Below are 14,177 nucleotides of genomic sequence, written 5' to 3' on the forward strand. Positions count from 1 at the left end.
CGACGATATTGTCAACATTTTTTCGTTCGCTGTTGTAAATGCATTAAATAGTTTCGCACCTGTGCGAGTTTAATATGTATATAGAATGTATGAACGTGTATATTTATATGATGGTAAGTATCTCATATATATTTCAAATATCTTCCAATTAAGTGGTGATTTTTATCTTTTCTGATGCATCAAAGTCTTTCTTACTCCAAAAAAACTAACAATCTTAATACACTAACTTCGTGTTTTTTTTTCTTTCTTTTCGTCCTCCAGCGCTAAGTTGGCACAAAAAGACGTGAAACAAGTCAAGTCGTAGATGCTCTCGTCGATCTTGAAAAGTCAAATCATTATTTAAATGAGGGTGACCAATTAGGATTCCATCTTGCAAGCATTCGCACCAATTGCGATGGATTCCTCGGACCTAATTCATTCATTGTCAACTCTTCAACTGCAGGCCAGTAGATGTCCCCACAATATTCTTTAGTATCTTATTAAATTAGATGGGTATTAACGTTAATTTTTTTTGTGGTTTTGTTTGGCCAAAACTCAGGGTCTTTTTTGGTCAACCACAGTTGACTGTATTTACAATTATCTTGTTGATCTTGATCAACTTTGTAAATGCTTCTTGTTTAATAGTTTCATGCCCATGTGTGTGTTTAACTCTTTAACACCCTGATAGAAAACCTGGGAGGGTCGTGAAAATACCAAGTTATTTGTGTTCGAAGTGGACTCGTCCAAATTTCGGCCACTTTCCCTCTCCCCACCCTTTCTCCATGAGTTTCTATTCATGCCACCCTTAGCATTGACGTTCACCCTTTCATTTCAATGGATTTTCGGGAGATAATTTGTCTATATATATACTGAAAACACCCCTTTCCTCACAGTATTATCTCTTTGTAAAATGCATTGAGTACCTTTAGTCCATTCTCAAGGAACATTCTAGTACATCAGCTTTTAAAATCCCATTGATAGGGCGTTGCAGTTGTCTTTTCCGTTCCCGCCTCTGACAAGAGCTTTCATCTTCTTCCCCGTTGGTGACAAAAGCCCACCAAAACATACCCATACCCCCTAGCTGGGCCGACTTGAGGCGGTTATGGGCATTAACCTACTCGGCCCTATATTATATACAGGGTGTTCTATTAATGGTCTGAAATTGCAATGGAACATGGTATCGCAAACCATGTTGAGAGAGTGTAAAAAAAAATCACAAAAAAAAAAAAAAAAAAAAAAAATGCATGCAGGTTTCAACGTCACGCTGGAATGGAAAAAAGTATAATAATAACTACAAAAAGATTTATTTGATTAATTATTACAAGAGTTGGTGGAAGCGGTGGCCGCTGACACATCATTGCACAGTCTAAAAGAATGTTTCCCAAACTTATTCGGCCCATCGCCCCCTTTTTAAAAACAAAGTTTCTCATCCCCCCCCCCCCCACTCCCAGAAGGGATTTTTAAAAAACCCCATAAAATGTTGAAAGATGCAGTGACAAACTTTTGATTTTTTTGCCTCAATGTTTCCTGCAACAGGGTAGTATAAAAAGTGTCAAAAAATCCAAAAATAATTAGAATAAACAAATTACAGTAAACTTCATTACAAAACATGAAAAAATTAAATTTGTGAATTATAAACATATGTATAATGTTTTTATTAATTGTGGTCAAAGTAATATTCGCGTCACACAAAAAATATCTATTAATAGTAAAATTATTAAAAAAAAACAGACACAAAACTATAATCGTTACTTAGTTTTAAGCATTCTCAAATTCTCACAACTGAATATATGTAGGTGATTTCAATTTTTGTTGAAAGATTTGTGACTGCACTGAAACGTTTCGCATATGAAAAATTTTGAGCTACATTAAATCTTCCTCAATAATGGACAGTCACTGCAGGGTTGTCTTAAAAGCATCATGAGGGCCCCCCTAACCAAGTGATTTTTCCAAGGCCCTACCTGGAAAATTCTCAAAAAACGTAACTGCTTCTCGTTTCTCTGAGGTGCCCGGGTGAGCCCAAGTGTTAAGACAGCACTGACTCATGGGACCAAAAATTTTCTCCGCTAGCAAGGAGTGTCCTTTAATGGATAGTAAAATAATCGGTCGCATATCCGGAGTCTCGTTGATGAAATTCAAAAAGTGTTTGGTAACTGGAGGTGTCTGCTTAAAAGTCGAATATTCTAACGCAGACTGTCCATTATGGGATGTTCCACTTTATATTCCGTAGAGTCCAGGTACAGTATTTGCTTTTGCTGCCAGAAAAATTAATAGCCATCTTTAAATTTGAACTTCAGGCCCTCTTAATGCTATTTCTGTCAATTTTTCTTGTAAATGTGATAATTGTTATTGCTGGAGATTGGAAAAGAAATTATTGAAAATTGTTATTTTCATTTGGTACAGATTATTTATTGCATTACAGATTGTAAGGATCTCTTGGAAATACGTGATGATCACATTATATAAAAAAATGAATATTATTTTAATCTCCCTCCTCCATTGCTAAATGCACCTTACACATTCCTGAAACAATTTCAACTAGATTTATATAACACGTGTTAATACTCCTATGAAATCGCGTACTTGGAAATTTTATTTTATACAAAATTATTCCCACCAACGGATGTTGAAATTAAGAGTTCTACTTTGACATGGAGTATAAAATAAGGTTTTGATGTAATGAATTCTGGTGAATGCATAAACATAGGTTCCAATACTTCTGATTTTTCAGCCTTTATAAAATCTATCGGTCAGAAATCTAATTCTTTCGATTTTTTGTATCTTCATAGAGAAATCCTTAAATGTCCTCAAATTGAGCTTTGTTTGCTTAGAGAAAATCCCTAAAGAACTCTCTTCCAGTCCTTGCAATTTCAAGTTGGCCCCGTTTTCTCAGGAAAAAATATGGGCAATCAGGATTTCAAGTAAGAAAATTCTGTAATTGTCACCAAATATGATGATTAAGGCAAGCAAAGTGGGTAATTATTGCTAAAAAAATCAGTATGGGGGAAAAATGGGATTTATCTATGGTCACCCATTGCTGTTTCAAAAAAGTCCCCAGTGTTTCCCTTTTATTTGTTTGACATGTTTTCTTTGATGTGGAATGTGTAAACTACAGATTTTTCAAGTCTGTGAATTGCCACCTATGCATAAGTCTTCATCTATATATATATATAAATTTCTCTGTGTGTGTGTGTGTGTGTGTGTGTGTGTGTGTGTTCTCTATACAAATCTGTAATTTTAGATCAATTGTTGCCAAATTTTGCATATAATGGGACCCGAACGATAGGCTACTTTAAAAGTTTGTCAGACCTGGGCAAGTGCCCGAAATGGGCGAGAAAATGCCAGGCAACAATGGTTTCTAGACATCAACAATCACTTTTGACACGTTTATTTTGGTTACCGTGGTTCCCTAGCAATGCGTTTCAGACGTGTATATGCCTTTACAATGGTTTGTCAATTCTTTAATGCTGCCAGTAGGCCTATATTTACAATAGTTTATGCCTTTATAATGGTTTGCTACTTTTTCAATAGTCGTCAGAATTATCATCAGCATCACTTTGAGGGTCAGGCAAAGGATGATCCCCATAGAAATCAGTGTTAAAATTGCCGATTTTACTGTAGAAATGCGGAAATTTAGTGGGGGTTTCCTGCCACATCAATAATTTTAAAAATTGTATAGAATTCTCGATTTTTGAAATATTGAGTTCGTTTAGAGATATACAAAGCCCAGGAGATTAAATATGAAGTAATTAGCCGGACCTACTTTTGAGGTGGATGTCCATGAGATAATATCGATTTCACCTTTTTATTTATATCCTCTCGAGCATGAAAAATAATATCTCCGTATTCTTTTTTAACATTCAACTGCATAAATTCATGGGGGGTTAAGATATTTTAAAATTAGTTGTAGGCCCATAAAGTACATTGAAGAAATTCCACAGCTTTAACTAAGCATTTTTGGAAGCAGAAACAGGCAGATGTGGATAACTTTAAGTTCGGGGGGGGGGGAATCAAAATATGTAGCTCCCCTTAAAAGCTGCTGTGGTGGTTGAGTGGACATAGTGACGGACTCACATCGCGAGGATCTGGGTTAAAACCCCACTTGCGCCACAGTAGTGGTCAGCTGAAGTTGGTTTTCTGTCGAATGCGAGCCGATCTCCACGTCAAAAAGTCTCGCCACAGAGAGCAACAGGCCTACAACGTTACAAATAGTCAATCATTACACTTCACTCACAATTTGAAGTATAGATGGCTGCACTGAAATATCGGACACAACACTAGCTACACACTCAGACTGTTAATTGCACTCACTATGTTCCAGTTTCTGCCACAAAGCTGGGCTGGAAGAGATCTTGGCAATGGAATAAGTCTAGTGGCAGAGCCCTTGGCGTTCATTCATTCAGCGCCCCTTAAAAAAAAGTGAAAAAAAATATATTTTTATTTCTATGTTTCTTTAAATCTAGATTTGTTTCTTCCATGAGTCCCACAGGAAGTCGCCATATTGGTTAACTTGTGGTGGTCACAATATTGACTGTTTTTGCATATACTTTGGTTCTTAGCAATTGTGTGTGTTAACCCTAATCGAATGTTCATGTGTTGTATGACCATGCCCACAATGAGTATAAATAGTGTGATGTACAGCATGTGTTGCTTTTTCCTTTTTCGTCGATTTTAACTTCGTGTTTATTTATTTTCCTTTTAATTTTGATTCAATTATGTTTATTTACTTTTAACCGTTTACACTAATGTTTTTTTGTTGAATTTAATCTAATAAATTAATTGTTGGCATTCTCCGTACTTGTTCGATGTTATTTCAGAAAGTTAAATGACATCTCAATCCCAAAATCCAAAAACTTGGACAGGTTTGTATATCCCTAAAAGAAAGGGTTTGTATGTCCCTCTTTCCATCCTCCGAGTCTCATAGCACCCAGTATCTTTTGGTCGTTGAACTGGAAGAGAGGACATCTTGCTACGTTTTGGTTTATTCATGGTAGATTTCATCAAGTTCATTATTGGTCGTATGTCAGGATCTTCTAGTTGGGCTTTTATGGGTGTTCTTGTTGCACATGAGACTTGTGATGTTATGTCTCAATACAAGGTTCACAGGCCCATACTTCTCTTCAGCTTTCCCACAATGACGACAGTTCTGTGGACACGGTCTTCTCGATAGGCCGGCGGTTCCGTACGATGCTCCCTTACAGTGCTGGACCTTCATGCTGTACTCCTACAGCCATTGTATCCATTGAACTACTTGACCCTCGGATTCTTGAAGTTTAAAAGTCAGCTCAATGAGGCATGTTCTGTGCAATGGAGAAATTTCCAACCTTAGGCTAAGAACATAGTGGGAGCGGAGAGCAAAGCGACAAATGAGAAGGAACAGAAGCAAGATGAGAATATAGCTGTGAGCTAGGAACATAGTACACATAATGGGGGCGTTTGATATAGCAGAGAGTATCGAATAGATACTTAAAATCAGTTTAAAAATTTCATAATTGTAAAAACCATTGGTCAGACAACAATTTTGAAATAATAGTGTTGTGTGAATATCGCTATTTTTAAATATAACTACGGAAATTCATATTACTCATATTTTTATCGCTTTCCTCCCTACATCTTTTCCCGCGGCACTTGAGTGCGATCACTTCCTGAAAAATCAATATTTTATATTACTAAATTTATGAGTAGAAAAATAGAGAAAAATATCAAGTTTATCAAAGCTCCCCACCGTTTGAATTTGTATTATTAGCATAGGCGAGAGAGTAGAAGGGGAAAATCCCCCTCCCCCACTCGAATAGCTTTATATGTAGAAATACTTGTTGGTTTCATTTTCTTTTGCACAAGAAACATAATTATTTACACCTAAAAATCCAGCATAAAAAACATTTGGTATGCTTCCAGTATGGAAATATTGACGGTACACAGAAAATAAACAAATAAAACTTGCAAATTTTTCCACCGAAACATACATGATTTTTAATTCAGGCTACTCAAATGCATCTTCCCATACACTGTGCATGATAAATTAGCTTAATACTCAAAATATAAATATTATAAGCTCAAAATATTAATCATTTTCGGTTTGGTTAAAGACATGCGCACGAAAAAAAGTTCGATGGAAATGTATGAAAATCATTCGGTACTTGCTGTTTCCATTTGATCGTTCATACCATTTTGAAGTATGTCCAGAACTTGACATCAGCGATTTTGGTGACATTTTTGACCTCACTACTGCTTTTTAACACTGAAAACAAGCCCTTTGACTGCCATCGTGAAACTACACACAAGTGAGCAGAGCAGCGAAAACAAAATATCTTGAATGCATTGCTCTTATCGCTTGTCATGGAGTTTCCGCCCTGCTGCATTGCACGCCGCTATGCGCAGGCACATTGGAATCAGTGTGTTTGATTTCGCTGCTCTGATCTCTTCTCCGCTCGCTGCTTTGCTCTCTGTCTTACTATGCGTTCAGCCTTAGAGGTAGTGATGGAAATGTTCGACTGCTTTGATTGCAAGCTGCTCCTTCCTAGTGATGCAATAATTCCTCTCAGGCCTGGACAAGCTTTTGCTGAAGTAGGCAATCGCATGTTCTTTGCCTTCCTCTTCGTGAGATAGAACAGCCTTGATTCCATTGTTACTCGGGTCTGTGTTGAAGATGAATTCCTTCTCTTCTCATGGAAACACAAATATTGGAGCTGATGTTAGCGCTTGTTTTAGTGACATAAAGGCCCTTTCGCACTCATCAGTCCACAAGATTTTTTTTTGGCTTCAATGAGCCGGTGGAAGGGTCTTGTTATTTTGAAGAAGCTTTGGACAAATTTCCAGAGATATCTAATATTTTCTCAGAAAGTCCAATCTGATAATGATGGGTCTTGAATGGTTGCTACAGAGATGGTGTGGCAGTAGGGGACCTTAATGAATTTCATCAAGGCTTCTATCATTCTGTGTACAGTCATCTTGTCCTCGGGAATGGTCTATAGCGTCAGTGAATGTGACATGTACAGGAGTCAGTGTCTGAATTTTTGAGTCAAATCATTCCGATGATGCTCAGATTGGCTCCGGTGTTAATGATAATCTGATGAAGAAATCCATCAATTTCACCTTCCACATACATTCCATGGCCTCCGCCGCTCAGCTGTGACCTATGGTAGACACTTGATGGGAAGTCTCTTCTTTGCATCGACCTCCATCTGCGAGATGGCCATGTTTCAGTTTAACGGCTCCGAGCCTCAAGGAATGTTCTTTCTCTTGGGAACGGTCATCAGGCAAGACTTTTGTAGGTGGCCTTCCTGGTGGCACCTCCAGCAGACCAGGGGCTTGTCTTTTTGATATCCACGATAGTTCCTGGTACTTTTCAAGAGTTTTTTTCAGCTCTCTGATGATGTGTGCTGTTGCATCCTTCACAACAGTACCATGAACCACTCGCCATTCTCTCCTTGAAGCTTGATGGGCTGCTTTGAACTTCATAGGGTAGATCAGAGCACTCTTCATGCCTTTATACCCCCCCCCCCCCCCAGATGCACAGACTGCCAGAGTGTCCAGATCCTTGATGTGATCAACTTAAGGTCAATCTGTTCTTGATGTCTGGCAGGCAGTCTGGGTAAGCCAACTGCGAGAACCTTTCAGAGTCCATAGCTAGTTCTTGCAACGTGTCCCATGTCTTCTGCTGCCTGGTCTTGAGTTGCAGCTGGTGGAAGTCCTTGAGGTAGTTTTCTCCATTTCTCAGGATCTTGTAGCTGAATTTGTTCTCAAAGGCGAACATCTGAAGCACTTTGGCAGCTTCCCGTCTGAGGGCAGTGGCTAGGTGGAAGGCCTTGAGCACACGGTTCATCTGTTCATGGAGACAATCATCTCAAACTGTGTTCTGAAGATTGGCCACGGTGTCCCTCTGTCGTATGTTGAGGGCTTGATGTTCGGTCGAATGATATCAGCTATGGCTAGCAAGACAAGGTGAGCATCTGCAGAAGACCTTGTTGGCTTCTGAATTTCCTTTTCCAGTTCCAGTATATATATATTTTTTGAGATCATCTTGACTGTGGTAACAGTTTCGAGAAAATTATATTATAGTTCACAACCGGGGTTTAAGCTAGATAAAAAATTTGTTTAGCAAAAAAGTGAAAATGAGGGAAAACGTTTTAGCAAAATGCTACAATGCTAATGATTGATGGTTGGATGTCTACTTATTTTGTACCTCCTGTACTCATTTTTGCAAAAGTGGACTACTACTTTCGCATTCCACGATTTTTGTTCACATTTTACGAAAAATGCGACCATAGCTTAAACCCTGTTCACAACTGGCATCTTGAGGTCATACGAGACTTTCTAGATCGATCGAGAAGTTTCAGGTATATCTTCACATTTCTGGTTTGGCAATACTCCAACTTGGCAGCATTTTCAGGGGTTAATAACAAATTGTACTACTGATATTAACAGGTGGACAGTGACATAATGATAAAACATAATTTTTACAACAATATATTATAATTAGAGCCCAGAAGTTAAGGAACTGAAAATGTCCAAAATTGGCACTAAAAAAACATTTATAATTTATGGAAAGAAGTGAAAAATAACTAGAAACTGAGGGTATTAAGAGTTCAGAACTAGCTGAAAAATTGGTTGCAATTAATCCATCCACTGTTATCAATTGAAGTTTAAAATAGCATTATTATCCAAATTGAATTGATTTCAAGCTTAAAAGAAAATGCTCTAGTAGTTCCTCCGAATTAGGCCAATTCCAAGGTCACCATTACCAGACATGGAGCTTGTAGAGAAAATTATCTGTGGGGTTTCTTCGAGTTGGGAATAATTCTTGTTTATTTGTAATAATCATTATCATTTATATAATTGAAACATAGCTACCTTTTTCTATTTTTGTAAAAATAATTACCCTTTTTAATATTACCATGCATGCTAGACTACTTTAAACATGAGGTCCTGTGTGGCTGCATTAGGGGCACACCCCCTACTTCACCAAACACCAACTCTGGCCATATCGCTATATTGCAATTTACTGCCATTAGTGAGATGGGTTGGAAGTGAAGGCGCTGTCTATCGGTGGTCGCCTCAAGTTCGTTAGGGAAAATATCTTATCTATATCCTCCCTTGGGTTTGAACCCGGGACCCTGACAACAACCCTCACAATGGTAGATGAGCATCTTACCACCATGCCACTCGGGCACACCCCTGGGAGCGACTTTGACCAATTCAATTGGATACCAAATGTGTATATAAAATGAATAGAGCTGGTTGTTTTCAGTGGATTTATGATGTAAAAAACAAAATAAAAACAACATGGGACCCCAGAACCTGTCTGCTACTATCCTGCCTTGTGTGAGCCATGATGTCAAATGATGGCCTCCAGGGATAGCCATTAGTCAGTCATACATATACAATGCAGTCTAATGCCTGAGCGAGACATAATTTAAAGTGGAGAAACAAATTCTAATTTCCCCCTATTTTTCTACAATGGGCTGTGTTCATGTGAAACACAATTATTCACGTCTTACTCCATCCGGTCAAAGCAAAGTTAATGCATGGCAACACAGAGTTCCCTATCTCTCAGATCACTAATTCACGTTCAAATGGGGCTGGAAGGCGAACTGGGGCTTTCTGATGATAATTGATACTGAAAGTTGGAAAATTTTAAAAAGTTTAATTCTTTTGTTCTCAATGCTCACAATACCCAAGTTTTACAAATTATGGCCTCTGAAGTTCACTAATAAGCTTAAAAGTATGTTAAAATAAGCATTTATGGCAGGAAAAGTTCAAAAAGTCAATTTCCTCTCGGGAGCCATTGATAAAAATCTACAAACTGATATCGTTTTCCTAGATTTCTCTAAAGCCGTTGATAAAGTTTCCCATGATAAACTTCTTTAACTCTCATGCCCTGGCCTCAACGTACAATTACTTAATTGGGTGGAAGCTTTCCTAAAACATGGTAAACAGTTTGTCTATTTTAATGATCATAACTCTGTCTTCCCCCGTAAAGTCTGGGACCCCTCAAGGATCGTTCTCTCCCCGTTACTTTTCTTAATTTACATCAATTACCTTCCAGAATCCCTCAACTGCACCACTAGATTATTTGCTGATGACTGTGTAATTTACCGTATCATTCACTATGAATCTGATCAAGAAGTTCTCCAACATAACCTGGACTGGTGTTCTTTATGGCAAATGTCAATCAATATCTCAAAAACAGTTCACATAAAAGTTACCCGTAAATTACTTCCTGTTGAATACTCGTATTCCGTCAATAATTTAACATTATCCCAAGTTTCTGAAATCAAATGCCTTGGTGTCATAATCTCAGGCGACCTACGTTAGAACAAACATATTGACTACGTTTACCAGAAATGTCTTAACATACTTTTCTTCCTCCACCACAACCTTAAACACTCTGCTTGGGATATCAGACTACTCTGTTACCAAACTTATATCTCCCCCGTTCTTTCCTATGCCACTGAAATCTGGACCCCTACACCTCCAGTAATATAGACAAACTTGAATCAATCCAAAATAAATCCACCCGATTTGCTCACGACTGATGGTCATCTTTCATTTCCGTGTCTGAACTTGAAAATGAACTTCATCTCCTCTCTCTCTACTCTTCATCTCATTTATCGATTAACATTGTTTTATAAAATTTTTCATGGTCAATTCAACATAAATACCTCTGGTATCTTAGCCAAATCATCCTACATCTCTAGAACGCTCTACCATTCCCTTAAATTAAAACCTATTTTTGCTTCCACTGACTGCTTTAAATACAGCTTCTTTCCTCATACCATTAGTGTATGGAACAAACTCCCAAGCTCTATTGTCGAATCTCCCACTATCACTAGTTTTTTCCCAATATCAAACAATATCTTTGTCATTTTCTATCGCATCCTCTTGTATAGGCCCCAGGGCAGACAATATTGTATAAATAAAATAAATAAAGACATTTTTATAAAAAAGTTAGAAAATAGGCAAAAAAAAAAAAAAGGCATTTATGGAATTTTGCCTGAACTCACAGGCTCTAATGATAATCATTGTTAAAGTGCTGATTTTTCAGTATCTTGCTTAATGTATAGGTTCACTTACAAAAAATATTATAATAACTATTTTTTTTTTCCCAGGTACTTGAAGATATTTATTGAGATTTGAAGCAGATACACCACTCCTAATTCAAGAACGCAAGAACAATATTTGCTACAATATTCAATCGGTCAAGGAACTTAGTAAATGACAGAGAATTTGTTCTCAACTTAAATACATCTTCGACATTCTTCTTGCTCTTGTGAAATGGGTGAAACATCTATGAAATCATATAATGGACATGATGCAGATGAAGAGAATTCTAGTTGCATTCGGATCTCAGCAACATCGAATGAGAGGCATTCTGAACCAATTTCCGATGATCACCATGGTGCTAAATATTATCCGCATAAGTGTGAGCACTGTGGGAAAACATTTTCGAAAATCTCAGAGTTGAAAGTTCACAAAATATTTCACACTGGAGAAAAACAATATAAGTGTGATGTCTGTAGTAAAATGTTTTCACACATCTTGGATTTAAGCACACATAAAAGAGTTCACACTGGTGAGAAGCCATATGAGTGTGATGTTTGTGGTAAAACACTTTCTCGAATCAGTGATTTAAATGTGCACAAAAGATTTCATACTGAAGAAAAACAACATAAGTGTGATGTTTGTAATAAAGCATTTTCACAAGTCTGGCATTTAATCACACATAAAAGAGTTCACAATGGTGAGAAGTCATATGAGCGTGTTGTTCGTGGTAAAACACTTCCTCAAATCAGTGTATTAGATGTACACAGAAGAATTCACGTTGGAGAAAAACTATATAAATGTACTGTCTGTAATAAAACGTTTTCACATATCTGGCATTTAAGCACACATGTAAGAGTTCACGCTGGTGAGAAGCAATATGAGTGTGATGTTTGTAGCAAGACATTTACAGAATTGGGCAGTTTAGATGTACACAAACGAACTCATACAGAAGCAAAACCATATGAGTACGAAGTTTGTGGCAAGGCGTTTGCCAAATCTGGCGATTTGAATGTACACAAAATAACTCACACAGAAGCAAAACCACATGAGTGTGAAGTTTGTGGTAAGACGTTTGCCGAATCTGTCGATTTGAATGTACACAAGAGAACTCACACAAAAGCAAAATCATATGAGTGCGAAGTTTGTGGTAAGACGTTCGCCAAATCTGGCGATTTGAATGTACACAAAAGAACTCACAGAAAAGCAAAATCATATGAGTGCGAAGTTTGTGGTAAGACGTTTGCTAAATCTGGTGATTTGAATGTACACAAAAGAACTCACCCAAAAGTAAAACCACATGAGTGCAAAGTTTGTGGTAAGACATTTGCCAAATCTGACAGTTTAAATGTACATGAAAGAGCTCACACAGGAGCAAAACCATATAAATGTGATGTCTGTGATAGAACGTTTTCTCAAATCTGGCATTTAAATGCACACAAAAAAATCCACACCAGTGAAAAGTCATATGAGTGCAAAGTTTGTGGTAAGACATTTGCCAAATCTTTCAGTTTAAATGTACATGAAAGAGCTCACCCAGGAGCAAAACGATATAAATGCATAGCTCCCAAGCCTCCGGAATTTTCTGGGAGTCTCCCGAATTTTAGCTTCATTTCTCAACCTCCCGAAAAGTTCTTAAATCTCCAAAATTTTTACTTAATCACCTAAAATCCCTGATTATCCCTATAAATTCCCTACTTTATTTAAAAAGAATCCCCTGCTTCTGAAAACAATCCCTAAGGAATTTCTTGTGAGGGCAAAAAGTCTTTTGCCTCTGTTTATCCCCTTTTGAAATGATGTCGCTTCGTAAATGGGGGAATAATAGGAAATTTTTTTTTTAAGGAAGTTTTACAAATCCTTTGATGGTAACAAAAACATTTGTTTGTCTTATTGTGCAGGGAAATAGCTTAGCAGAAAATAACCCTGGATAATAATTGAAGATTATAGTTACACGCATTGGTCAAAACTTCCTCTTTTGTTGAAGTTATGTATGTGCAGTAACAAAACATGAATACGGATAAGCAAAAAAATATTTAGGAAACAGTTATTTTCTGGATATTATGCTGAGGTGAACTCGGAAAGAAAAGTCATCACATCAAAAAAATATTTAATCAATTTTAAAGATACTTATTCCATGTAATTTTCCTTTCATCAAATGTTCCAGAAAAGGGCAGACTTTCTCTTTCTGTACAAGTTGTGTTATGGACATAATCGGTCATAGTGGAAAAAATGACATCATTACCCATGTGAAATCAAAAAAACATTTCGGTCACAAAAAGTCAGTGTTCTTCAAAAATTGATGTTTTTTCCCTTCATCTTCTGATGATTTTGGGATCATTCACGCAGAATGTTTGTTCACATCATTTCTGATTGAACACTATTTCTTTTTTAGATCACAATTGAAGTTTTGGCCTCCAATTTCACTTGTTTTTTGCATAGGGATTTTATTCCCAAGGGTTTAACTTCCATGTGTGTAGAATCCCTATTTTATTTGACTTCAATTTTTGAGTAGAGATTTTATTCCTTATGCTTTAACTTTTATGTGTAGAAAATCCTTATTTTGTTTGGTAAAATCCCTTTTGTATTTATTAGGTAGTGGTTTTAGTATGAAAATACGGGTCTGCGCAAAAATTTTCCTAATTTTCATTTTCAAAAGTTGGAAGCTATGTAAATGTGATATATGTAATAAAACATTTTCATAAATCAGGCATTTAAGCTCACATAAAAAAGCCCACATTGGTGAGAAGCCGTAAAAGTGTGTTTGTGGTAAAACATTTTCTTGAATTCGTGATTTAAATGCACACAAAACAATTCACACAGGAGAAAAACCATATAAATGTGATGTCTGTACTAAAACATTTTCACAAACATGGGATTTAAATAGCCACAAAAGAGTTCACACTGCTGAGAGGCCATATGAGTGTGATTATTGGGCTAAATCATTTTCTTGGATCTGTAATTTAACCACTCGCAAAAAGGTTCACACAGGAGAGAAGGCACGTGAGTGCAATTGAGGTAAAATGTTTTCTATAATTGGCAGTTTAAATAGGCATAAAATACATGCCATGAGAAGCTGCATAAATGTGATTATTATGGTGAAGCATTTTTACTCAGTGGGCATTTAATCATCACAAAAGAGTGAGCTTGAGTTATTC

The 14,177-nt window shown here is 37.0% G+C and overlaps 1 protein-coding gene across 3 annotated transcripts; it reads left to right on the plus strand.

The window, feature by feature from the left end:
- On the plus strand, positions 1-13,934 carry LOC149068475 (uncharacterized). Of its 3 annotated transcripts, XM_089251578.1 has the most exons (3): positions 7-113; positions 262-442; positions 11,091-13,934. In XM_089251578.1, exon 3 carries the CDS (start codon positions 11,257-11,259, stop codon positions 12,688-12,690), a length of 1,434 nt encoding a protein of 477 aa, XP_089107704.1. In that variant the 5' UTR covers positions 7-113; positions 262-442; positions 11,091-11,256; the 3' UTR covers positions 12,691-13,934. The 3 variants fall into 3 exon arrangements, with proteins under 3 accessions (XP_089107703.1, XP_089107704.1, XP_089107705.1); XM_089251577.1 differs by lacking the exon at positions 262-442 and having other exon boundaries at positions 1-113; XM_089251579.1 differs by lacking the exons at positions 7-113; positions 262-442 and adding an exon at positions 2,821-2,900.
- Positions 13,935-14,177: the final 243 nt, after the last annotated feature.

Source organism: Pholcus phalangioides, unplaced genomic scaffold (assembly GCF_987345545.1).
Source record: "Pholcus phalangioides strain wild (caught in Gottingen) unplaced genomic scaffold, Ppha-v1.0 ptg000027l_1, whole genome shotgun sequence".
In the NCBI taxonomy this organism is placed as follows: Eukaryota; Metazoa; Arthropoda; class Arachnida; order Araneae; family Pholcidae; genus Pholcus; species Pholcus phalangioides.